The sequence below is a fragment of the Nesoenas mayeri genome (assembly GCF_963082525.1).
Source record: "Nesoenas mayeri genome assembly, chromosome: 11".
Taxonomy (NCBI): Eukaryota; Metazoa; Chordata; class Aves; order Columbiformes; family Columbidae; genus Nesoenas; species Nesoenas mayeri.
The window spans coordinates 19732793-19759464 of NC_137563.1; the positions used below are offsets into that span (position 1 = coordinate 19732793).

The window sequence follows — 26672 nt, forward strand, 5'->3', positions numbered from 1 at the left end:
ATATCTCTAAAGCTTTTGTTGCACAAGGGGTTTAGCGTTCCCGTCTTTCTTTGCCCCGAAAAATCCTGCATGTCAGCCCTAAGAAGCATAGGGCAGCACAGGGGAGCTGGAAAGACTGATCTGCCGTTGCACTCCTTCCGTGTCACATCTGCATTGGACACTGGGCAGGTTTTGGAAGGAAACATTACATTTAAAAGAGATTGGGACCACAGAGATGCTTCAAAAATATGTTTTCAATGTTAAAAGAGTGGGGCTAGGGCTCTAATATTGGTGTGTAACTGAACTTGTATTTAAGGAATGCTCTGGAAACTGTATCTTATTGTAATAGCCACTGAGTTGATATTTTCTAAAGATTAGGTTTTTATTATCATGTTTGGTAGCAGTAATTAGTTAAACTGTGTTGGGTACACACACAAAAGTAGTCACTGTTTCATCTCTGAGCTTCTTCTGCATACCTTCATTTTTAAAAGACAGAAAGAGAGGCAGTTTGAGCCTAAAATGAGTCCTCGAAAGAACCAGATCGAAAAACAGGTTAATACGACACTTTGCTGCTTACTACAGTGTTTATCAAGAAAAATCCTTGCGAGGAGTGGCTGGCTATGCCATCGTGCTGTAGGAACATGACGCGGCCAAGTAATGGAGCCAATGCTTTTGAGTAGGTGGAGGGAAACATGCTGAGTCAGCCTGGGAAGCGCTGAGTCAGCAGTGCCATCCTGGGTCGGCCCAGCCCTGTGCTGTGGGAGAGAACTTCCAAAAGCAGCAATAACTAGTTGCCACTGAGCTGCACAAAGGATTGATAACGCAGCACGACGTTTGCCTTTTGGTATGGAAATAGAGGTGCTGAAACGGGGATCTGCCTGTAGAGTTTGGGCAAAACTTCACGGTTGCTGAGCTGTGTTTTGGAGAATGAAAAACAATAATCTTACAAAACAGATAACAAATGAGAATGGCTGAGGTGTCAATCCCTTCTGTAGCAGATGGAAACTTTCTTAAATAGTGCATACCTAGAGGAAACTAGCTGTTGATCTTAACCACTCGAGTAGCGTTTACTAACTGCTTACAGAGCATGCCTTGTTCTGGGTGTGTATCCAAAATTTAAACCATGTAGTGCATGTTCCTCTGCATAACTAACGGCTTCACAGTTGCTAAGAGACTTATTCTGCCAGCGGTTTTTGAGTGGCTCTCAACCAGCCCAGAAATCTTCAAATGTATTAAAAAGAACAGTTTGAGATGGTCTCTGTTTCACATTGGCCTAAATTTGGTGTCAGGGTGGCCAGAGGGTATCTGACCTCTCTGTTGGTGCCTGTTCAGAGTTCCCTGCATCGCAGGTGAAGTCTCACAAGGTATCAATAATTATCGTTTGATATGACAACATTAATTGCAAGCAGCCTCAAATGGGCTTAATCCAGTAGAAATGGGCTTTGATGTGCCCAGATCGCGATGCACCCACCGTGTTAATGTGATTAAGCACACGGTGGAGGTGAGGACTTTGCTTCCAAAGGCTGAAGTTTTCCTGGCTGGAAAACTTTTCCACCTTCTTGGAGGACGAAATCCCGTATCACAGTCAACATCTGGGCAATTATTGCCCGGCTGAAGGGACACAATCAGCGTCGCATCTCAACTAAAGGCCGACTTGGGTCCTACGTTCCCTTGGATGTTCTTGCACTTTCTGTAGTGGCATTTGAAGCTTTCTGTGGTATCGTGGTGGGAAACACCCCACAACCAGGGGCGTTTTACAAATGCGTATGTGAGAAATCCTCCATAGGCTGCTGATTTCCACACTTGGATGTTTTACTCGGGTTAATCTTAATTTTATTATTTTAAACACGTTGTTACGGAATGCCGAAGTTAATGTTTTAATGCAATGGCGTGCTTGTTGTTTGGACTTGAAAGTCTCTGCTTCCAAAATCATACTTTGCCTCTACATGCTGCAGCGAGCTGAGCAGTAACATCAGTGAGCCAGCAACTCATGCACACATTAGTTTAAACATCATATTAATATAAAGATTATTTGGCAACAGCTGTGATCTCTCGAGCATCAGCTGAGTGTCCCCTCCAGCCCACCCAGACTGACAAAGAACAGGTTTATTGAGAGGAACGTGATGTTTCCCTTTGGCAAACCCTACCGACAATTTCACCCATTTCATTGGAAGCCCGTACAAGAAGGTATTTGTACGAGCTTCTCAGAAAAGCGAGCGGTCTTACAGTTGGGCCAGCCTTAAGAAAAAGTTAAGCAAGGCTTGTGGGCTGTACCTTTTTGAGTTCAAACAAAAAAGTGGACAAAGGGCTGCTTGTTAAGGCACTTTTGCAATGTATTCCCTGGAAGCGTTACCTCCATCTAGAGGTGCTGCTGTGCTGGGAGGGCAAGGATGCTTCTTTAACTTTGGCATTTCCTAACCGTGGTTTTGGGTTTGGGTTTTATTTCCGCATGGACCTTGCTTTTTGTCTTTAGTTTATTTGCTTGCTATGCCGTGAACAGGGCTGCTCAGTAGCTACTTTGCTAATATTTCCTCCTTCACATAATTTAGTTGATTATTTTTTGTTGCCTACTGCTGTATAGCAGAAAAAGGACCTTTCGCACTCGTGAAATCTCCATTTCCACCAGAAATGGTGCAAAGGTGGTGCCCAGCGCAGGTTCTCGCTGTCATACCTGTGGATTTAGGGGTGGTTTTGTCCTCCCGGGAGGGGCGGTGACTGCAATGACCCCCAGTAACTGTGAGCCCCCTTGCATCCAAATTATGTGCTGGAAGGAGGAAGGGAAAGCAGATTGCGCTTGAATTTCTGCATCCTTTCAAAACGTGACTTTAAACTTGCTTTTCCACGTGGGAGAGCAATGTATGGATCACAGACCTTTGCGGAGGGTCACTGCATGCACCAGGAACAGGCTCAGAATGCAAGTTGCTCAACAAGAAAAGGAAGCAAATAGCTTTTCATTCCTCTCTGGTATGGCTGAAGCTGCTTATTTTTGAGAGCTGTAGCGACCAGCCATCGCGACCTGAATGTGGGATATATCAAAGTTTCCTAAAGAAAGCGTTCGGGTTTGTTTTCTGTTGTTGTTGGATCAAATAGCCTAAAATTAGCAAAGACGCTGTTTTAAAGGGTGTGTGCTGGGGTAAGTAGAAAGTAAAAACTTCTTGGCGACATTCCCCCGTTGGAATGTAAACAGTTTTTACTTTAAAATCCATATTCTACATGCACTTTAGTCCCAAGCCATGAGGTGACTGGGTTATAACGTGTCCTTTTTCATTCTTCCCTTCTCATTTCTCAGCTTAATACAAAGACTTCCCCTAAAAGTTTTTCTGCTCCGGCTGCAGAAGCTCCATCCATATCCCCACATTCTTTCTAATACTCATATTTTTTTCTTGACTTTCCCCGTTCCTGCTGTTGCTGTAAGTAATTTAAAGAACAAAATGTTTTCGCTGAAACCGTTTACCTTGTAATGAGTTAATTTTTGTTTAGGTTTGTTTTTCTTTTCCTATTACCCGCACCTTTCCCTTCCAAGCTTAATATTCATCAAAGGGAGGAAACGGTCAGAAAGGCACATTGCGTAGCTCTGACTATACCCTACAGTGTTGTATCACCGTGGTAATCAAATAACCCAGCTCCTCTGGGCCCTTATAAACTAATTTCTTAGCTGCTATTATGGGATGCGAATTCCTCCAGTTTAATGTAAGTAATCTCGGCCAGAGAGTCTCCGTTGCCGATACGCTTTTGCCTTCATTCCATTGCAGAGCGACCGCTTTTATTTGTATTGATTTGCTTTACGGAGTGAGACGAGCGTCTCCGTTCGCCTCTTCTTTCCCCATCCCTCCAATATATCCCATTAATGAAGCCAAAGAGAAGAGCGTTACTCCAAACCCGTCTCAACTCTTCGCTTCTATAGATATTACGTTTGTGCAAGTTTGGAAGCGCTTGAGTCCCTTTGGGTGCAAATCTTAGTGCTGGAAGTACCCATCAGCATTGCGTTTGAAACTGCTGCCAGTCATAAGATTCTACAGAAGATGAATTTGATATTAAAAATAAACACTTGAATCTTGCAAAGGAGGGAGAAGAAACTGAGTAGCATATAAAATACCTTCTAAATGAATTCTGAAAGAGGACACACACACACAAAACACAGCCCCTTTTCAGGCTGGAGCAGGAGTTACATTCCCAGACAAGTTAATATGAATCTATTTGTCATCATCTCGTGATTTTAATGTGCAGATATTTTTGCCTGGAAGGATTGATTATGCATTACACGATGCAGCGATTCTAACCTTTTGGTTCAGAAATGTGCTTTTTCAGGGCAAGACTAAGCAGATAATTCCTCGTTATAGCCACAAGAAGAGCTTGGCTGGTGGGCTTTTTGAACCTTGTATGATATCAACAGTGGGGTTTTTGGAGCCTGCAGAATTCAAAAGCAAATTCCTGCCACAGGAGGAGCTTTTTATACAATTACAGCTCCCCTGGCAGCATTTTGGGAGCAGAATGGAATGAAGCAGCGTACGGGGAGGATGTTCTCGATGGCCACAGGTTTTACCTACTGTTAGACTATCGGTGACTAGAGCAGGTCTTCTGGCATAAAGCTTTTGAGTTATATTGATATTTGTCGGTTACTATGACTTCTTTTTTTGTTGTTTTTCTTTTTTTCTTTTGTTGTTTTTATTTCCCCCCCCTTCAATTGCATCATACCTTTAAAAAATGGTGGTAAGTGAGAGATCTGCATGCTTTGGAGTTTGTTTAATCTCCGCTTTAGTCTATACAATGCACAAGTCATAATGTTAACACTTTTTCTTACAACTTCTTCATTCACGTTCACGACTAATTTGGATTTCAGTTTGCTGTTTTTAATCTTTATTTAGTCTAATTTTGTACTTATTTTTCTGTTGTTCTGTTGCCCCCCCGATTTCGCTGAGGTTTCGGTCTTTGTCTGTACTGTACTGGGGACACTTTTCCAGCAGTTAAATGGCTGAGCAGGGGAGGAACGCACAGGAAAATTGTCCTCGGGTCTATTTTCTTCAGGTTCTAGATGGGAAAGGGGCGAGAGGTGGTGAATCCACCGTGTAATCTGAACTATTCCAATAGGCATTTTTGGGCAAACACTCGAGGGCAGCCTTTAGAAACGTGAGGCTTTTTTTAAAACAAAACAACCACAAAACTACCTATCTGAAATAGCTAAAGATTTCCTAGCGAGAGCTTGAATCTTATTTCGGAAGTCAAGCAAAACAAACTCTCAAAGGTGTCGATGCTGCTTGTTAGAGAGCGGAGCTAAGTCTGAAAGCAGCGGGGGAGCGGGGGGCTGTCTGTCCGTCTGTCCGTCCGCCCCGCTGGGCTCGCACAGCCCCACCTGCTTTCAGATCTTTGGCCGAACCAAAAAGCCGTTTGCGGAGGACAGTCGTAGATCTCCCGCGCTTTGTGTTTCAGTGCCCGATGTGTCCGTATATCCCGCTGTACAAACACCAGCACTTTGATGTCCGGCTGTCCCGATTAGTCCCAGTTCTCTCTGTCCCTTGTCCGATAGTGTCACTGTTGCTGGTAATGGACTTCTGTGGACACCGGTGTGTCGCTAGTGTGTTATTTTTTGGCCGTAAAGCTCTTGGTTTGTGGTTAGTTCTTTATTTTTCTTTATTTCTTTTCGAAATATTTTCCTTTATTTTGTTCTGGTCACTGTCCGTGCTAGCGGTGGCTTTGCCTCTCCGTTGCCTTGAAGGTCCAGGTGGAGTAATGTCCCCTGTGAGCGACATTACTCCCGGCGTGTGCTCATGCGGATGCCTACACTGTTTTAAGACTGTAACTTCCATAACTGCTTCATGTGCACTGAGCACCCTTGTGGAATCCTGCTGAGAGTTTCTTAAAGACTTCAGTGAAACAAACCAACAAAAATCCCTCCGGAACGAGGTGGGAATGGCAACTGTTGAGTGCCAAAACCAGCAGGTCCTGAATTGGTCCCCCTAAAAAAATCCTTCTATGGGAGCGTTGACTTTCTGGATTGATTTTTTTGCACTTCTGTCTTCTGAACTACAGCTCTGGGGGCAAAATAAGGTATTCTCTCATTAAAAAAGTTCAATTGGTCATGAAAGAAGCTGGTGCGAAACGTTACTCATTGGCGGATCTTTTTCCAATTACCAAGAAAATTCTCTTGCCAAAAGACAATCTTTTTTGCCACGAGACACAGGCAGAACGATGCCGTCAGTCTTCTGTAGCTGAAGTCTGTTGTGTCCGGAGGTGTTGGAGCCCTTTGCGATGCCCATTGCTATCCAAGGACTGCCTTTGGATTCTTAAATTAATTGCATCTTAAAGTAATTGCACCTTCAACCTCCTCCTAACCTGGCCTGTTGTAATTAGACCTTGAGAAAAATGGAATATGTAGAGGTTGTATCATCCCTGGGGGAAGATGAGCACATGGTGTATATACCCTGGTGTGTATATACCAGTAATTACTGGTTGAATCGCTTAAAACAATATATACGTATATATGTTAAAAAAATCAATGCAAGAAAACAACCAGCAGGATTTTACAACTGAACCGTTGGTTTGTCCTCTCATCTATTTTTTATGAGATTGAACCACTGGAACTTGGGGACAAGATGAGTCTGACCATATTGCACCAGTCTGTCCGCTACAGTTGCAGTTCTTCATGACCAGCATTCCAAGTGTTAACTAAAAACCATTGAAGCAACATACCTGCCATTAAAACCTGAATCCAGAAAAATAACTCCATGAATCTTTGCACTACCCAGTGGAATGGCCTTTCCTGCTGTAGATAGATCGGTTTGCTGTTCGCGGTTCGGCCGGCGCGCGGGGCCAAAACTCACTCTGTTTCTGTTTTTCTTTCCTTTTCCCGTCTTCCCCCGGATCGCATCGGAATTTCTGCTGCAGATGATGAACCAGCTGGGCCAATGTAAGTGCGTTTTAAGGAAAAAAAATATTAATGAGCGTAATCTGAGGGTTTCTGGGAATCGACAGTAAATAGGTTGTGAACTGGCTGAAGGGAAGAAGCCAGAGAGTTGTGGTCAGTGGGGCAGAGTCCAGTTGAGGCCTGTATCCAGTGCAGTGCCTCAGGAGCAGTGCTGGGGCCGGTGTTATTCCATATATTCATCAATGATTTGGACCAGGGAATAGAGTGACTGTCAGCAAGTTTGCTGATGACACCAAGCTGGGAGCAGTGGGTGACACTGGAAGCTGTGCTGCCATCAGAGACCTGGACAGGATGGAGAGTTGGGCAGGGAGAAATTTAATGAAATAGAACAAGGGCAAATGTAGAGTCTTGAATCTGGGCAGGAACAACCCCAGGTTCCAGTACAAGTTGGGGAATGACCTATTAGAGAGCAGCGGAGGGGAAAAGGACCTGGGGGTCCTGGGGACAGCAGGGTGACCATGAGCCAGCACTGGGCCCTTGTGGCCAGGAAGCCAATGGTACCTGGGGTGGGTTAGAAGGGGGTGGTCAGTAGGTCAGAGAGGTTCTCCTGCCCCTCTGCTCTGCCCTGGGGAGACCACATCTGGATGCTGAAGGGAGTGGAGCATCTCCCGTGTGAGGAAAGGCTGGGGGAGCGGGGGCTCCTGAGCTTGGAGAAGAAGAGACTGAGGGGTGACCTCATTAATGTTTACAGATATATAAAGGGTGAGTGTCAGAAGGATGGAGCCAGGCTCTTCTCAGTGACAACCAGTGACAGGACAAGGGGCAATGGGTGCAAACTGGAACACAGGAGGTTCCACTTAAATCTGAGAAGAAACTTGTTTGGGGTGAGAGTGGCAGAGCCTGGCCCAGGCTGCCCAGGGGGTTGTGGAGTCTCCTTCTGTGCAGACATTCCAACCCGCCTGGACACCTTCCTGTGTAACCTCATCTGGGTGTTCCTGCTCCATGGGGGGATTGCACTGGATGAGCTTTCCAGGGCCCTTCAACCCCTCACATTCTGGGATTCTGTGATATTTTGTGTGAGGTTATGGATGGTAATGGACCCTTTGGTTTGTTGTTGACAGAAGGAAAAGTGCTGTGGGCAAGGTCTTTGCAAGGAAAATAGTGCTGAAGGAGTTAGAAACAAGTATTTGTGGTCTCCCTGACAGGCTGGTGTAGCCAATTTGATGTACTTGTTATAAATATTATAAGCAAAAAGCAAACCAAAAAAACAGCACCAACAATAAAGTGGTAAAACTAGGAAGGAAAATGCCAGAGATGGGGCAGGAGTTGCACTGGGCGAGAAGGCGGCAAGATACAAAGTCCAGAAGTCACGTTGTCCTTGGCCACTGAGGAGGAGGGAAAAATTAAATGCCATTTAACTTCTTATTTATTATTATTAAACTTAAACGTTTTTTCCTCTGCTTGCGACTTATTTTGGTGTGATCTTTTTTTTTTTTTTTTAATTCTTTCTTTCTCCAGGAAAACCAATTCTACAAACAATCATAAAGATAAAAACTTACGCCAGCGAAACACAAATTAAAAACGCTTCTCATGTAAGTATGACTCGCCCGCATCTCGGCTCCGCTCAGGCTAAAGCCCTTTTGCTGTAGCGCTTGGGGTGCGTAAAGATCTGTTGTTGTATTAAACCATCCCAAAGTCACTAGGAACGGCGCTGGCCTTCCTGCCATGTTGTCAGCAGCACTGGGGGGGGTCTAAAGAGATTGTTCATAAGTGATGCAGGTAGTTTAATGACACCAATCATCGCTATCGCTAATAATAATAATGACCCCCCCTTTCTGTTGGTGTGACCGCGGAGCGCTTGGCTTTGCACGCTGGGACGGGAGGTGACGCTGGGAGCGCCGCCGGGCATTGACTGGCACCTTTTCTCGTTTCTTTTGTAGAGCTTTAAGTTTCTGAGAGACTGATGGCAATATGACCTGCTAAATTTAAGGGTTGGAACTCTTGGTTCTAGAACTCCAGTTCTGTCTGATTTATTATTATTTTATTATTTGATTTTTCCTTTTCAAGTGAGCAACAATATGACTGTCTAACGCATGCCTTATTTAGCCTCTCCTGTAAGGATGACCTAGCCAGATAAATTTTAATAATGCTTCAGTGTAGAAGGTGTAAACTATTTTGGGCTTGATGTGCTGTGAATGTTGCTTTTTCTTTTTAATTTTAATTTTAATTTTTATTTTTTTCCTGGATCTATTTAAACATTAGGAGCAGTAAAGCCGGTTCACGCATGCGCCATTTTTTACTTCCTGTAGCTGTTCAAATTGGCAAAGCTCTAAATCGCACCGCTGCCATCTAGTGAGACTTTTTGTAAAGTACAGCGAAACTTAAAAATATATACAGTATATATTTATATTTTGGGGGAGGGGGAAAACCAAAATACAGTAATTGTGTTTCATTTTTAAGCTGCTGATATTCATTCCTTACTGTATGTCTGAAAGATGAGAGAATTATAGTGTTCTGGTACTTAGAGACGTAATATAAATTGAAATTATCTTAAGGGCTTAACCTGTATAGAGAGACTTGGGTGTCCTATAATCAGGCTTCAAAAGCTGGAATGGTTCGATGTGGTGGTGGAATGCAGTTGAAAACGAAAACAAACCTTCAGTTTATAAATATATATATATGATTGCTTTTTAAGTGATTTTTTTTTTGTTAACTCATGTAAATTCTCAAATCCTTTTGCACTGATGTGTTCAACATATTCTTGTACATTCAATTCAGGCAAACTTTTATAATTTTCTTCTTTTTTTGTTTTGTTTAAATGATGAAATGTTACAGCATGGTGATATTCTATGCAACTAGTTATACTCTTTAGTTTGACACTGTAATTTCTCATGATTTAAAGACTGTAGAAATAGACCTAACAGGGTTCTCATGATGTGCGTAACTGTAGATGCATGAACTTGTGTTCTGTGTATTTGTTGAAGTGCAATGATGTATAAAAAGTGGATTCACCTGTTTTTAAAAATAAAACACTGACCAAAAAAAAAAAAGGCATGAGGCTTTTTCAGATATTTAATGACACTTACTCGTGTGCATCCCGAGTGTTGGGTATCCTGCAGCGTGTCATAAGCTGGAATTTCTCAGCCTTCCGCGAGTTTTCTCAATTCCTTCTCCACATCCTCCACAAAAGCGGGGAAATTCTGATCCATGAGACACAGGCGGATGAAGGGCCCCAGCTCCTCTGCGCGCCACACCGCGCGCTGCGACGCGAGCGACAGCTCGGCCGGCCGCTTCAGCACACACTGCCAAGTTTAGCAAACACAAGGTACCATTGCACAGCTCTGGTAACAACACAGCTCCATTAAAGCCATCAGTATTTAATAAAGATCTGCCTTGTTTTGAACGCTTTCCATTGGGTAGGGTTGCAGTACGGTGTTTTTGCTGCAATACCCAGCTCCAGTCTTGCTTTTACGCAAGTAAAGGGGAACAAACCCATTGATTTGGGTGTGCCCTCTGAATATTTGTTTGCTTTCAGTGTGGTGCTTTGTTCTTATGCAAATGGGTTAATAATTACACCCCAAAATTCCTGGTTTTGTGGCTTATTTCCTAGCTCCAGATCATCACAGGAGATCCCGGGGTTTTGTTGGTGCAGAGGATGGCATCCTGATCAATTTTAAATCAGAAATGGGTAGCATGGTTCCCTGTGAACCTCCATGCTGGAACAGGATGAAATGTGTCTAGCACACCCATAGGTTACTTGGTGACCCCCGAGTGCTTTCCTGCTGCAGTTCCTATGACAACCAGCTGAAGCAGCTTGACTACAACTTACATTTTTCCATCGTTCGGGCTGCAAGTGTTCTCTAGACCTCCTCACCTTTAATTCTCTGTACCCGTCTGTGCTGAAGGCGTTAAAGCTGCAGCATGGTTATCGATAATTTTGTACACAAGAGCAGACGTAAATCACTGAAATGCTGAAGGTAAGTATGACATGCAGGGGCCTTAATATTTTTGCTAATGGTTGTTGGTTCACACTGCACTACTGCTCTTTTCCTGGTGCAGAAAAATATCTGTAAAAGATGGTTGAGGAGCTTTTTTTAAAAACAAAACTGCAAGAAAATGCTTAAAATTGGTGTCTCTGCTTGCTTCCTGCAGTGGTGGAAAAGGAGCACTGAACCCCTTTGTTTGAAGCAGGTATCGTGTTCCCATCTTATACAGGGACCACAGAATAGTTTTTAGAAGCTAGGGTGTTTATTACGTTGGGTTTAATTTACATTTCCTAGGATTGCCTCTTAAAGCAGAGGTTGGTCATGAAAATACAGCTGCTAAAAGCAAAGTGCCGTGTTTGCTTGTTTGGTGATGTGCTCTCACTGCTTTGTACGAGCAGAAAAGTAAGAGGTTGGAAAGAGTTTGCTCCTTAATCATCTGGTTCTGTACAGTCCCAGATTCACAGTAAACAAGCAACGGTAACTTTCAGTTATTTTTAAAGCTTTTCCCTCGGTGAAGCTGCCAGTTCAATTATGGGATCTTTTGCTGTGGGTTAAGCATGGTTGATCCTTTCAGACTTGAACTACAACAAAAGAAGAGTCATCTCTGCAGTCAGAGGGGGTACAAACCCATTCATTTGGGTGTGCCCTCTGGGTATTTGTTTGCTTTCAGTGTGGTGCTTTGTTCTTATGCAAATGGCTTAATAATTACACCCCAAAATTCCTGGTTTTGTGGCTTATTTCCTAGCTCCAGATCATGACAGGAGATCCTGGGGTTTTGTTGGTGTAGATGATGGCATCCTGATGTTCAGTGAAGATATTTACCTGATGTTTCCAGCATATCAAATAACTTCCTGTGCCCATGAGATTCAGTTACAGGATCTAAATACGAGATTATTCTTACCTGTGCTAGCTGTGTTACAGATCTTCTTTCTCCAAGACTTGTGCAGGAATCTGGTAGAGGCTCATCTGGCTAAAAAAAATATCCAATGCAAATGAGGGCTGGTTGGCAAGCGGAGTGTGGGTTTGTGCAAGAAGAGAAGTGGTTCCATTTTTAGAGATAACGCAAAGCATGTGCTCAGCTACCTTCTGCAGTAAAAGGGTGTTTTTCCTGGAACCTGAATGCACATCTGCTCAAATCTTTAAAAACAAAAGACATGAACTAATGGGCCTGGAGTTAAACTGTCATGTCAAAACTAAGACAACTTTTAAACTACTTACACAGTGTTGTCTAAAGTTACTTCCAGTATGAATGCTCCCCAGGAGGATTTTTCCTTCCTGGGGGCCACATCATTGAGAAGTTGCTATTTTCTGAGCAATATTTTCAGTGTTAGCTTCTGGAGCAAAAGCATTACTACCAACAGTCTGACTGTTGCTGTTCAGTAGCATTCTGCCATCAAATACTTTCTTTACCTCTCATTTTTTGCTTTAGCTTATTGGAAAATTAGCAAAGCCTAAAGTATAGGTTATCTCATAAAGAACAAACAACAAATCTTGACTATCAGCTGTTGAAGGTCTCTTGTATTCCTTCCTGGAAATGGTGTGAGATTAGTACTGTATATATATTTTTTTTCCTCAGACTTTCTCTACCAAATACGATTCCAGTGTCCAGTAGAGCAGGACCTTCCTGTCATCATGAAAATGATGTAGCTGAAAGCTTTGCCGTTCCTTTCTCAGGGCTCAGTCTTGGTCCTGATACTTTTATCACATACCTGAGGATATCCTGGCTAAGCTGGCTGGGGGATGTGTTGTTAGAGCGAGTGAAAATGATCCTCTGGATACCCAGGAGAGCAGATATTTAAGAATTAGTCACCCTCAGAAACACTTTTCCATATTTACCTTGGATCTTTGTCTTGGAAAGGGGAAACACTCTGTTCCTACCCTGAATACACTTGCTAATATTCTTCCTATAGTCATGTGAAATGTATATATTAATTTTGGTTGTTGGAGACTGAAACAAGGTATCTGATTGCTCTGAGGTATACTACAATAAGCGTGAGGAGCTGGAACCATGTTTTTGAGCATTGTTAACTTTATTTCAGGCACACTGAGACAAGAGCAAGATGATGACCAGTGTCAGCAGCTGCTTCCCTGGTCACTAACTCAGTTTCCCTGCATGTAAACTGAATTTTGCATTTCCCAAATCTACTTCCACTATTAATAGACTGTCTCCTAGTTTAACTGTTGTCCTTTACAGATCTAGCGCTAATAGTTGATTGTTTTTGTGTCTCTATACTCTTACTTACCATAAGTAGAACTGATGAGTTTTGTTCGGTGTCCTGCTCTTGATTTTCACCGTTCCCCAGTGGGTGGAGAGTGTGATAGAGCTGCTGGCTCTGCTCATCCGTGACCTGCACCGGGACGTACTCTGCGAGTTTCTGAACGCAGCTGCAGCAGCGTTCCAGCATCTGCTCCTTGGAATCGCCACCAAACTGCACGCGGAACAGGCGGCATTCGTTCTGCTCCACAACCAAGGAGAAATTAAATTAATCGTGGATCCCCTCCAACTATTTGGATTTAATTAAAAACTCCTATTTCTTGTGGTTTGGAAGAAGGCGATTAATTTTCGGATCGCTGCACCAACTTAGATGCAAAGAAACAAGTTCTCGCTGCTGTATCTTCGTTTATCCCAGCAGCTAGTTTGAAAATTACTTAAAAAAAAAAACCCTCAAGAAAATGGTGAGTGAACAGGGCTGCTTGTCAGCCAAGTGAACAAACCTTGCCATGATAACACAGTTTTTTACAAGTATAACAGGGAAACTGGGTTCTTACACTTGCTGCAAGGAGTATCCTATGAGGACGTGCCAACTCCAAACAGTTACTCGTGATATAAAATAAAATGACAGTACAGTAAGGAGACGGTAACTTTGGAATCTAAACTAGAAGCGGCTAAACATAGCAAGTCAGCAGTTGGATCAGGAACACGAGAAACTCAAATGCGTTACTTTAAATAGTGAAATAATACTAAAAATAAGAAAAACTGGATCGATCTGCCCCCTCTGTATAGGTAGTTGTGCTGTACCATATAGAATCTTTTTTTTAAGGTATAGGAGGTCCAGCAAAAACAGAGAGGTGCGGGAGTCTGTCGTGAGCTGTCCCAAGTGCATTCAGCTGATGCGAGGCAGATACACGTTGAATGCTCTTGTTTAAGGAGCGAATTAATGGGACTTTCAGTTTGATCTTGAAATTCTGAATTTGAAACACAGCTAAAGTACTAGAAAAGAAGCAAGTTTTCCTTGGACTGATGTAGCTTATTGGCATTGTAAGCATAAAAGCTCGTATCGGTGCCTTTTAAAGGGAAAAAATGTCAAAAGAATTCAAACTGTAGCACTCACTTTACCAGTGCCCACTGACATTCGCTCCAGTTAACTAAGATGTCAACTCAACTGGCTCAGCGTCGCATCGCCATGAACTGTTTGGTGGAATTGCCGGACAGGTAAGATCTCATTAAAATGACAAAAAAAGTAATATGTGTCTTAATTTGGATGCCTTTTGGAGGCTTTCAAAGCACACTTGTTTCAGTTAGCCCTACATTCCCTACATCCATCCTGAGCTTCTCAAAAATGTAGTTTAGAAACCTATTCTGCTAGCTAAGAGTCCACAATGCCCTATTAAAATAATACTTTTTAAGAAATGAGTAAGTCTCGCTATAAACACAATATTAATGACTTAAGAAAACCAATCAGTTAATGTCCAGGCAGTTTCTTCTGAAGTACGCGATCCCAGTCATTAAGCTCCATGTTTCTTTGACATGGATTACTCAATAGCTGCAAAGCAGGTAACAGGCAGCAAAAATGCAAACATAGGAAAGAAACTGGAACCAGTGAAGCAGTAAAACAAGACTGAGGAGGAGCACAAGGTAAGTCAGAAATGGTGTAATATTTTTGAAGATTGGCATAGAAGTTATATACACTGATGCCATTTAAGGGATCACTTCAGCTACATTTTAGGATATGAAGTCAAGAAACTATGATAGCACCACTGCAGTGCCACTAAATCCAGTTCAAGGCAGGTGACTTTATGGTCAGTAAACATCTAGATGCATTAAACTCATTTAAGGCTCTGTTAATATTTCTCTTTTTCTGAGCTGTCCCTCAGAGCTTCTGTTCAAGCCTCAAAAAGTGATTGTGATATTGATTTAATGTTTCCTGTGAGGCGCAGCAGAATCTCTCAACACTCTGCTGGGCAATGGGTTCTGTTAACTGTAAAGAAAACTGATTGATCAGAACTAATTACTGGAACGGCTCAGTAGTTCAATGATAATACACGTTTCATAAGGATTGACAAAAATCAGAAAGCCAAGGTATTTTGGTTTCAGGCAAGCATAGCCTGTGAATTTAAAATAGTTTAAGACACTTATGCATTTCCTAGTGGCAGCATTAGACTCGGCTTATTCTGAAATGAGTCCTTATATTTAAGGATAGATTCTAAAATAAATACTGGTCTAACTGCTTGAGTAGATAACTCAGAAAAAGCCTAAAAGACATGGTATTAGCAGTTACCAAAGACATTATGATTCAATCCATTGTAGTTTAGAGTAAAAAAAATAATCTTGTAATTGATACAGACAATTCACAGTATCTCGCAGTTTATCCACTGTTAAGAGATCTTACACAGAACTGTGTCAGCTATTAGAAATATCAGCAGCAGCTCACCTTTGAGTGTGCGCGGAGCAGCAGGCAGTCTGCTCTTCTGACTACCTTTAACCACTTATGGGAATCAATTAACGAAAAGCCTTCCTGAAATGAAGCAGAGCACAAACACACAACACTCAGCAGCTCACACTGAAGTTACATGATGTAATTTAATCCCTAATGCAATTAGTCTTTTGTATCTGTCAAAAAATTGCCTATATGTGATTTCTACTGTGCTAGGAATTGTGTGCTTCACTGAGTAATATTTCAAGTAGTACAGCTGAGTTTCAGCAGTGACCTGTGAGAGGTATCTTTACGTGTCTTGTTCCTTTAAGTACATTAACACAAAGCCTCTCAAAAATACACCACACGACGAATTAAATCTGAATCTGCAGCTCCAGTAACAACACTGAGTCAAAGTACACTCCAATCTCTATAATATTTTACATTTCTATTTATGTGTGTTATGAAATACATAATAAACCAGCTGCATCAGAGCTTTACATTCTTCTGCATCCCATGGAGTTGCCCAAGAGGGCAGCAGAGAGCAGGAAAACCTCAACGAGGGGACATTTCGTTCAGCTCAGGCCCGTTTTCTCCATCTGGAATTCAGGTAAAGGAAGCATCTTGATAAAGAGGTTTTTATACTGCAGTTGTGTTACCTGTCAGTCTCTTCAGGGAGGAGAGGACAGCAGAGAATATATGGAGCAAAACACCAGTATGAGGTTAGTGGGGTAAGAACAGAACACAGCACTATTACAACATTGCCAGAATATTCATGTTAAACTGCACATTACAATATATTACTTTGAAATTTGGCTACAGCTGTCCAGGGCTGGGCAGAGTTTGGCTCCAAAATACTGGTTAAAGCTGAAAATAGAAAAGCATGGGCAAGTTAAGGTAGTGATTGTGCACAGCAAGAAGTTATGTCAAATGTCACAAATTTCGGTCATGCCAACATCGTGGAAATAGCAGCACCTGTGATGGCAAAGAATTGGCATTAAATGTGCACACGCATTGCAAAGAGGGCTCAGTACATGGCAGTACAAAATACAAGACCAAGTGCGTTTATTTTTTTGTGAAATAAACACTTAACTTAAATTCCACATCAGCACAAGGACTTAATTCCCCCATTTAAAGCCATAAATCTTGGAACATGTTTTAACTTCTATTGAGGGGAATATCCATCCTTTCTCAAAACACAACGGCCACATTAGCTTGTGGTTACTTGTGCTGCTTCTGTTCATTTCAAATAGTTGCTGTTTTTGAGACACAGCAAATATGTTTATTTAAATACAGCTGTTCCCATAGTCAGTCTTATTTTATAGGGGTTTTCCCTATACTGTAAATGTAGGTAGAACAAACATTTTTCTCCTTAAAATAATAGCTGTTTGCAAATCATAAAAATCAGCCAGTGTTTAACATTCCTACCAACTATTTTATTGATGTTCCCCAAGCTGTCATCCATTTATACGTCCTGTTTCTACAGTAAAGAATGCTGGGAAAAAAACCAGCATTTGGAATTTTTAGTTATGTACTCATATTAATTCAACTTCAAAAACGTAATTAACTGAAATGTAATTTAGTTCAGGTTTAATTAACTGAATAACAAAGCAGAAAGTGTTTCGTTTTGTCTTGCACCTTTGGGTGATTGCGTATTGCCAAGCAGAAATAATTAAGAGTAGCTAAATCAAATAGAAATCTCAGTGCAGTACTCCAGCAATACACAGCACAAGTATTATACCTGCAAAAGGAGAAGAAATGGCTTAGAGCAGCTCAGCTCTGCAGAATTACCGTCCTCTTCATTCTATTTGCCTGATCACAAGCAGACTGCATTTTTAAAGGAAAACGGATGTTAAGATAGTTTACAGACATGTCTCAGTGTTCTTAAAGAATGCTTAAAGTCATCTCGAACACACACCCATTCCTCAAAAGTTTACCCATGAAAAATACCTAACTTGTTTTCTGATAGAAACACTGAGCATGTCCACAATTAATTGTTAAAAAAGCATCGAAGTGCTTTAATGAGCAGTTCTGGAGCTTTCTTAGATACCGTCATCAATTATTTCAAACCTACAGCACCTCCCCACACAGCAGTGTATGCTGCACAAGGTATTTTACCAACCTGCCCCGTTTAGCTCAGTTTACATCACTGTCCACCGCAGAAGAATCAACAAAGGAGAGTTCTGTGTGAAATACAAACCAGCCGAACCCTGGGAGTTCACACTTTTTATTCTGTGACTTCGATTTTTTGCTGGACTTTTTAAAAAGCAGCCACTTGCAGTACTATCAGCATAATTCAGAGCTTGCTGGCAGCTCAAACGTTCATTTTGGCTTTTGTAAAATGTATGCACCACCGAAGAACAGACGCACCCTGACTTTTATCTTCCTAAAGAAAATAGAAGGTACAAACCAAGACAGTTTGCATCTATTAATGCACTAATTTTACTACATTCCTTGCCAATTTTAAACTGGAAGAGATCAGAATATATCAACTACAGTATTATCTATTTTAAAAGCATCCAGTTAATAAGTTTTCTTTGTTACAGATGCTGGATTAAAACTATTTTTAGAAAAAATATTACCTAGGATGATCATGTTAAAATTCTTGGGGTGGGACGAGGGTTCCTGCTCTATCATTACTGCTGCAGTCAGAAAGACAAAGTTAAGAACCTTCACCACTGAATGGATTCTTGAATTTAGCTAGCAGTTTGTTCTTGGGTTACTGTCAGAGGGGAAGAAATCCCTTTATTATTCATCCGCAGAAATTGTACAAAAATGCAGCATAGTTATTCGAGGTGAGAAGGAAAAGGTGCCCCTGTGACACAGATCTCGTGCCCCGCTGTGTTCCTATGCGGCGGTACAACGTACAAAGCTGTGATAATCGTTACCCAGTCCCCTCAAAACTGGGAGCCTGTAGTACATCAACATGTCTGAAAAGCAGGGATTAGAAGATAGATCAAAAGCCTAGACATCAACAACTTAAAAGACGCACTTACTACATAGTAAGAAACAGTTCTGTTAAGCAGATGAGAGGGAATTTCAATGCGAGTAAGGCAGCATGGACGTGTTGAGAATTCCTTGGCAATAAAAGGAAATATTCAGTAGCCCAGACCAACAAGTAGAAAGGAGTGTGGGCAGTAAAAACATGAGCTGAATCATTCCAGCAATTGCAGCATTCCATTCAACTTCATACATTCCCTCTGCAGCAGAAACTTGTACATTATCCTCTGTGACAGAATGTCCGTTGTGATGGACTCCAGTGAGATGATTTGGTCTGTGACAGATTCAGAACTATATGTACTTAGTCGTGCAAACCCTGTTTAGATATTGTGACAGGTTTCTGACAGCTCCTGAGAGTCGGAGACTAGAGGGAGATAGAACCCGTGAGATTAACCATTTCTAGTGTCTGATAATTTCTACAGCAATAACACAGACTGCACAGTATTGCAGTTTTTTTGTTATAGTGCAACTCATGAAGGAGTTTGCAAAATTTCAGCAGGGGCCTGTGCAGTTCTGGCTGGCTTTGAGTCTACTGCATTTTAAGCTGCTCCTGTTCTCCACATCCTGTTGTCAACAGGCTTTAGAAGACACTTGGCCAAAGACAGGGGTGTAAACTGTCCTTGGACAATGAAGAAAAGCATTCAGAGAACCAGTAATGGTCATACTTATTTTTATAGCAATGCTGTTATCAGCATCACTGCCCGTGCAGCCTTTTTCCAGCACAATCCCTCCGCATCACCTCTCTGTTTGATGATCCTGGCTGCTTCACTAGAGACATTCCACAGCCTTTGTTCTTCAAAGACTGAAAAGATACCTGTAGGTTGGGATTGTCCCAGGAAGAACAATTTTACAAAAGTGTTTCGCACTGGGTTAGTTCTGTATGCACAGAATACACCTGCAGAATGAGCCCAATTACATCAACTCAAGTGCACTCAAAAGAATCATCAATCAGGTTTTAAAACACATACGACACTGGTTTCATATAATTTTTCTCTAAAACTTAATAAAATGTTGTTGGGGTTGGTAGAGAAGCATTGCCAGAATAATTTAAAGAGCAAACTTTTTTTTCTTTTAAACTCTCAGATTTTACCAAGCATGTCTGTTCCTCCTCTATTCTGCACTATTCTCAGCTGTGATTGTTACTGCAATATCTCAGTATCTCTTAAAAGCTGATAGAGCTCCGAAATTCCTCAGCTGGCATTTCAAGCCAGGCAGCCGCCTGAAAGCTTCACTGGCCACCGAACCCGGGAGCTGCAAGAAAGTGCTTTTCTCAGCCAAGTCTTTATGAAGCTTTTCTCATACTCCCCGTGCTCATCCCTCAGGACAGCGCTTTTATCTGCCCGCTGGCACTTGCCAGATTCAGTCTTTGCCAGATGCAGCCTTTGAAGGGCTACAGCTGTTGCCTGTGCCTTTTTTGCTCTTTAGTTAGTTATTCAAACTTACTTTCTGTTAGCCTTTATTTGGTTATTTCAGGGAGATTCTATAAAGTAATATGAGTCTACTAGTTACTAAACATTTGCAGCCATCTCATTGGGATACTGGAAACAGGACCAGCCCCAGGAGAGGTGCAATCCAAGCAGAATTTGGCAAGAGATGGCGGTGAGTCTCAATTCAGTTGTGTTTCTTCACCTATCTGGACTTTCAATTACTCCGTTCTTTTTTCTTATTCAGCACAACTGCTGAAACACTTTTCCACGTTCTTTTTTTACCTTGTCCAAGAACATTCTGCTTGTCCTCACGACATACGTGAGCCAAATACTGTGTCAGGGATGTATGAGGGATATTCAGACAGACAGCTCACCGTTAGCTCATCTATTCCACACTCCTAACACATTCACTGGACAAAAAATTTAAACGGTATCCTTGGTTCTTGCCCTATACTTACAAAATATTTCTGTAAGTTTAAGACATTTGAAGAGGCACAGCAAAAACTGATTTATAAGCTTATACATATTTAAAGGTAGAAAATGCTCTTTAATATATTCTATATAAAAGTTTTTGCTATCCTAATGCTGCAGCATCTTCCAGTGGATCGTAAGAGCTTTCAGATATATTTATCAGCCAATTCCTACTTGTTGTCATCACTGAGTGTTGGTGATAAGCATGGAACACACTTGCTTCCACTTTCCAGCACAGGCCTTCTCTGTCCTCCTAGATGGGGTGTTTTGTTTAACCTCTTCAGTGTCACTGTGAAATCTTTACAGTTTAGTCGCTGCTCCTGCTTAAGTACAGGCTACAGGAAAATGAAGCTGTGATTTTGTCTCCATGAATATAACATGTATGTCAGATTATATTACCCAACATAGAAAAAAAACCCAAACCATAAACTTTGATAAACCAAATTATCAAAACCAAACTACTCACAGTTCATTGGCAAAAAAACCATACAGCACATCTTATAGGGACTAATAGTTATATTTTTAACTACTTCTTAACAGCGTGTTTTTTCTGTTTTCTAGGCAGAAGAATAGTGAAAAAAACAGTAACACCAACAGCGCTTAGTATTACATCTTAATCTAGATTTTTAGGGGCACAGAAGAAACAGTGTTCCTCAGTATGAAATAACACAATTAATATTATTTTGATAAACACAGAGAGAAACCAGCACATGAGAATTACCATGAGGAAAATAAAATGGGCATTTTCCTTTTAGTGGGAGAGAACATGAAGCTGAGAAGGGAAACTAAGTTAATGCCGATGCTAACATGAATGGAGCAATATTCTTTATACATGAGAAACTCACCAGCACTGCTCGCCCTTGGGAAATAAAGAAATGGCCAGATACCACAATGGTAAGGATCAGATGGCCTGATTCTTCATTTGATTCAAAAACCTTTAAAAAGATACACAAAATAAAAACCTAGCCCTGTATGCACAAAATCTACATATTCCATTTCTAATGCAAAATAAGGTAACTTGAAGTAATTCAAAGGTCAGCACTAGAATTCAGGTGCATCATTTACCTCCCAGCAACGCAACTTGCCCTCTCCCAGACAGGAAGCACATTTAAGAATTTTTTTACTAGTTAAAACTGTATATCCAAGTTTGAACGACTTTAAGCAAACATCTAGACTCTTCCAACTTTATTTCTTAGGGATGTAGTTTAGTGTCAGTGCTAAGGGTTGGGTTGGATGATCCTAGGGGTCTTTTCCAATCAAAATGATTCTAAGATCTATAGTTTTTGATACAAGTCACTGCTGAAAGAAAAAAAAAAAAAAGCCACTATTATATCATGGATGTGTTTACATTAATGATGAAACTAAATCTCTCCTGTTTGCTGCATTAGTGCGACAAGACCCCTGCAAAGGCCTCAGTTGTTACTGCTGGATACCCACTGGAGCCAGTCACAGCCACACCAAGCGGCACCCCCCCGCACCTTCCAAGAGGAGGTGTTTTGCCCCTCATCGTCGGATTCTGCCGGGGGCAGGAAGCGGCCGTACCGCTTCAAGGGCCACGTTGTGGCGCTGCCGAGGAGGGAAGAGGATCCGCCGCCCCCGCCCGCCGCCGCCATCCCGGCCTGAGGGGACCGCGCTGCACCGCAGGCAGCGACACCGGGCAGGGGCTGAGCGGGAAGCGGAAGCCAATCGGAAAGCAGAGAGAGCGCGAGGGTGGAATTGTTCACCAATCAGCGGGAGGCAAAGGAAAGGCGAGCCAATCAAATAGCGCGCTCGGGCTCGCGCAAGTCTCTCTCTCGGTGCCGCTGCTCCGCTTTCGTCAGCGGCGCTTCGTGCCGTCTGTTCACGTTCCCTCGTATCTCGTCTCCTTTCGAGGGTTCCACCTCTCCGAGGGGAGCGTGTCTGCCGCCCCCCCTCCTCCGAACACCCGCCGGGGTACCGAAGTAGCGGCACCGCCTGGCGTGAGCCGCGGGAGGGAGGAGCAGGGCGCTGGGGCGCGTGCGGCCGCCATTTTGTGGGTCTGAGGGACTCGGTCCAGGCGGCGCAGACAATGGAGGTGGCGGCATCGCCAGCCAGGGCTGTGCCCCTCACAGGGCGGCCTTTCTCAGGTGAAACGTTCAAGTCCATGTGCAAAAGCTGTCCTAAGCTCTTAAATTGCCTTTTCATTTCTTGGAGCTGGGCTCACTATACAAAACTTTAAACAATGCTTGGAGTGGGATCTGTGTTAAATGTCCAAGAGCAGCTCTCTTTATGTTTTTTTTTTTCCCCTCCACTGCGGTGTTGCATGTTATTAGTCCAGGTTTGCACGGCTGGATTATTAAAATCACACTCTCTCCCTTCTCATATTTTCTCTGTCAGTAGGTTGCTCCTAGAATTATGTAACGCCACACTTTCTCCAGAAAAAGAGCGAGGGTGAAATGACTCATATAAATAAGACTGCATTTAGGCATTCCATTTATAGTACATATCCTGGCCAATTAATGATAAAAATATGTGCATTAGGCAGTCAAGGTCATGGAAGAGGCAGTTACTGTTCAGGGAGATGTTCCTGAGAGTCCATTGACCTGAACAGGCTGAGGGACGACAGCTCTAATCCCAGTTCTCAGCATTGTCTACCACCAGCAGCACATACTTGATCAACATTAAGCTTGGCTAAATAGTCACGCTTCTAAAATGAAGCAGAATAAAGAAGTTAATGCTTTTTTTTTTCCTTTTTGTTAACCTGTATGGCTTGTGCTTATGTTGCTGGCTTAGCTGATATGAATAAGGTTAAAATGGAACAAGTGGCTACTGTCTCATTTGAAATAAAACCTTCTAGGACAAGGTTAAGCTGTTACTTAAACTGCAATGGTTCAATCTATTAGGAAAATATTAGATTGACATTTATGTCATGCGACCGTTGTGGTTTTCATCACCCTGAGCACCAGCTCTGAGGAACTGTTTCCATAATAAACAATTTTACAGTGTTTTCTAAAGGAAGGTGTTTATCTGAATACAGATAGGGAAGCACAGGCAGAAAGGCATTAAATAACTTGACAAGGTCATTCAGAAAAGTCAGTAATGAAACAGGGAATACAGTGTGGGCCTCCAAGCTGCCAGTTTTCTCTAATCGCTGCTTCCCCAGAAGGATTTCTCAAATTGTGCTTGTCAAACATTCAGACTTGGACTGTAAACTTGGGACTTTCTCGGAAGCTACAGCAGCAGCTAAATATTATTGTCAGAGAAAGACACAACGGGTGCATATAGTGATTTTCCCCTAGTTCAGCTGAAGCTGTGTGGAAAACTCTTTGTTAGCAGCATCTTCTAGTGTCTGTTCTCCAGAAGTGATTTCTGGCGGATGTGCTGGAGGGAAACCAAATCTCAGGCTTTTACCAAAACAAAAATTAGAAACTGTGGTTTAAAAAGAGGCGAAAGTAAACCAAGAACATCAGATTGTCCCATCAAATCCTTTAAAAATAACTTCTTATTGGAATGGCATGTGAAAAGGACGACTATGATTGGTCAGAATCTCAATCCACTCTTACCCAAACGTACCAGTCAGAGCCATGTTCACTTGGGAGGCTGAACCTGAAACATGATTCCAGCACCCTTTAGTTTCTGATCGTAGCTTTTTGCTTGGCTAGAGTCTATTAGTTTGCTTTTAGCTTTTGGACTTGAATGCGTTATGGGTTTAGATGTGTATAATTTACAGTTTGAACTGGGAGAAATGAGCATTGTATTAAGCCTGATTCTGATTTTTTTAGGGAATTGCATGATTAGTTCTGTATTCAGAGAGCAGACATGTAGGAAGATTGTTAAAATGCTTTTTTTATAAAAGGCTACAGAGGTTGCCAGTTCTTTAAAATGACCAAGTAGAATGTAGACGAAGGAGACTGGTAGGTGAACCTGACAAATTAGGATGCGTTTCTTCAGAGATGAGATAGCAAATCCCATGTACGTGCTGAGGGTTTATCACTGTGGTTTGCTTCAGATTTGCTTGAGACTTCCCAGCCAGCAGTGGTAAAAGTTAATTCTCTCACTGCAAAAGTCCATAGTCCTGTTAATAAGTTAGAGAAACACTGCCAGGAGCAGAGAGATCCATGCAGGAGGAGAGGTCTGTTCTGTTCCTGAACAAAATGGACTTGATAGTGTGCTAGTAATTGTTATATGTGTAACAGTTGATTTTGGTACTAGGCATTTTGCTGAGCCATCTACATGACTGATTTTTAATAATAATGGTGGTGATAACAGCAATAATAAAATCCTATGACTATAACTTTATTGTAAAGTATGTCTGTCGGTTGCCCATAAGTGCAAAAGATGGACTGGAGTAATTTATACAAGTTGAACAAATAATGTATTAACAAAATTGAGGCTACCAGATGCATGAAATGAATAAAATGAGCAACAAAAGGTACATTTTAGAAATTCTGGATGTTTCCATGTGGTACTGACAACTTACCATCTGCTTCTACCCAGCTGTGTTAAAGGAATAAATAGGGTTATTCACAGTGGCATAAATAACAGGCTAATGAAAACATTATATTCAGAATACTGGATTGATTGCTTTGATTTTTACAATAACCAGTGTTACCTTATGCTGTAGTTGCTTTGTTAGTAGTTGTGAGACTCTCAGTAACTGACAGGTTCATTCTGTTAATCACCACTTCACATAGTTGTACCTACTTTCATCTGAATGCTGTTTGACATTGGGCAACCTCACTGTTCAGATCTCTTAGTGCTAATGAAATTACAGCATCTTGGTATTTGATTATCACATAACACTTCTGTATCTATCACAAAAATACCTTCATCCAGTTGTGTTCTGGGTTCTGGTGTGGCCTCTGCTGTCCTGAGGATGTCAGACTTTCACACATGTCTGAGGAAACCTCATTCCCCAGCTGGCACCAGCTGCACTCACTGAATTTTCCTCATCACTTTTATCCTGTTTCACTTTTTTCCTTGCCAAAATCTACCCCTTGCAATAAGCTTTAAATTTTTAAGTGAAAACCAGAAACCAAATCAGTGCATTCCTGACTGAATGTACTTCAAGTATTGTTGTAAGGTAGGAGTGAAGTCTGATGACTTGTGTTAGGCATCAGGCTCAAATTGTAATTTGCAGTTACACTTCATAGTCCCTCTTTTCAATGGCCATATCAAGATTAAGACTGAGAATCCACTAGTTAAATACCACAATAATTAAAAGGTTCTCCTGGCTCAGAGTCTTTCAGAATTTTAAGCAGCTGATCCAAAGTCAAAACATTTTCTCCAATGAAGTAATTTTGTCCAAGGAAAGTCTTCAATTGTCTTTTTTTTTTCCCCACAAATTATTCAGTTTTAGTATGCCTCCAGAAATTGAGTCCATAATTCATGTATTGTTTCTCTTTATCTGATGGTGACACTCCTAACTTGTCAAGTGTTGTATGCTTAAATGACAACTTCATCTTACTCCTTAATTTATATTATTTGTGAAGATGCTTGAGATATACAAGGAAGGTGTGGAAGCTCATACAGACATATATGTTGATGTGCACATTTAGTTGTGTGACAGAAAAATGTAGCCACCTAGTTCTGTGGTTTGCATATCTTAATTGTCACAGCCATGGGATTTGCTGGAGCGTTGCAAACCAAGTCAGAGGCTTTAAATTGGTAGGTGGATATAGATGTAAAAAAGTCTGTTTACACAAGGTCTCCATGGCGAGTGCCAGTTCTTTTTGTCAATAGAAAGCAGAGATCAGCAGGGACAAACAAAAGACAGGGTGACTGCATTTGGATAAAGACCCCTGGCTTAATGATGGTTTTGGCCTTTTCTTTTGAGACTCTGTCCCATGAAGTGTTAGACTTTTTCTAGGGAAGGTCACATTTATCCAAAGCATAATTTATTTGCATTGCCTTCCTTTTGAGTTTTCTAACTTTATCGCTCATTGCACAGAGGGAAGGAGCCTATGCCTCACACCTTTCACATTTACATAAAAAACCACCCACAAACACCCTTTACTGTCAGTGCATCAGTTTTGCTGAGTGCCTTTCATTTTCCATGACCTCGAAAACATAAGGGCGTTTGTTAATTAATTCAAATTTACAGATGGGTGGAGTGGAGAATTGCAGATTGGAGATAAGCAATTTGTTGTATGCCCCTTATTTGATGAGGATTGTGGAAGGAGAAATAGTCCTCACCATTGCCAAGATTTCCTGTTCCAATCAACTGTGTTTTTCATTTAACCGCTGGTTAAATAGGGACCTGAGGAGGAAGAGAAGAGTCTGGATGTAAAGTGATTATTGTAAACTGAATTTCTGACAGTATTGGATATGGACAAGAACTGTAATCATCTCTGCT

The 26672-nt window shown here is 41.8% G+C and overlaps 2 protein-coding genes across 3 annotated transcripts in view; one reads left to right on the forward strand and one right to left on the reverse strand.

Annotated features, from left to right (window-relative positions):
- NPTN (neuroplastin) overlaps window positions 1-9885 on the forward strand; it is a 53345-nt gene extending 43460 nt beyond the window's left edge. The window contains exons 7-9 of one of the 2 annotated variants that reach the window (XM_080351185.1): window positions 6862-6883; window positions 8360-8433; window positions 8782-9885. In XM_080351185.1, coding sequence (XP_080207311.1) covers window positions 6862-6883; window positions 8360-8420 — 83 coding nt within the window. In that variant the 3' untranslated portion in view covers window positions 8421-8433; window positions 8782-9885. The remainder of the gene's footprint in view (window positions 1-6861; window positions 6884-8359; window positions 8434-8781) is intronic. The other variant, XM_080351186.1, reaches the window with a different exon arrangement.
- Window positions 9886-9964: 79 nt separating this feature from the next.
- On the reverse strand, window positions 9965-22108 carry REC114 (REC114 meiotic recombination protein). Its single transcript, XM_080351600.1, has 6 exons — window positions 21838-22108; window positions 21205-21294; window positions 15480-15563; window positions 13071-13283; window positions 11729-11797; window positions 9965-10143 (listed from the first exon to the last, which is right to left on the reverse strand). Exons 1-6 carry the CDS (start codon window positions 21970-21972, stop codon window positions 9982-9984), a joined length of 753 nt encoding a protein of 250 aa, XP_080207726.1. The 5' UTR covers window positions 21973-22108; the 3' UTR covers window positions 9965-9981.
- Between the last annotated feature and the right edge of the window lie 4564 nt (window positions 22109-26672).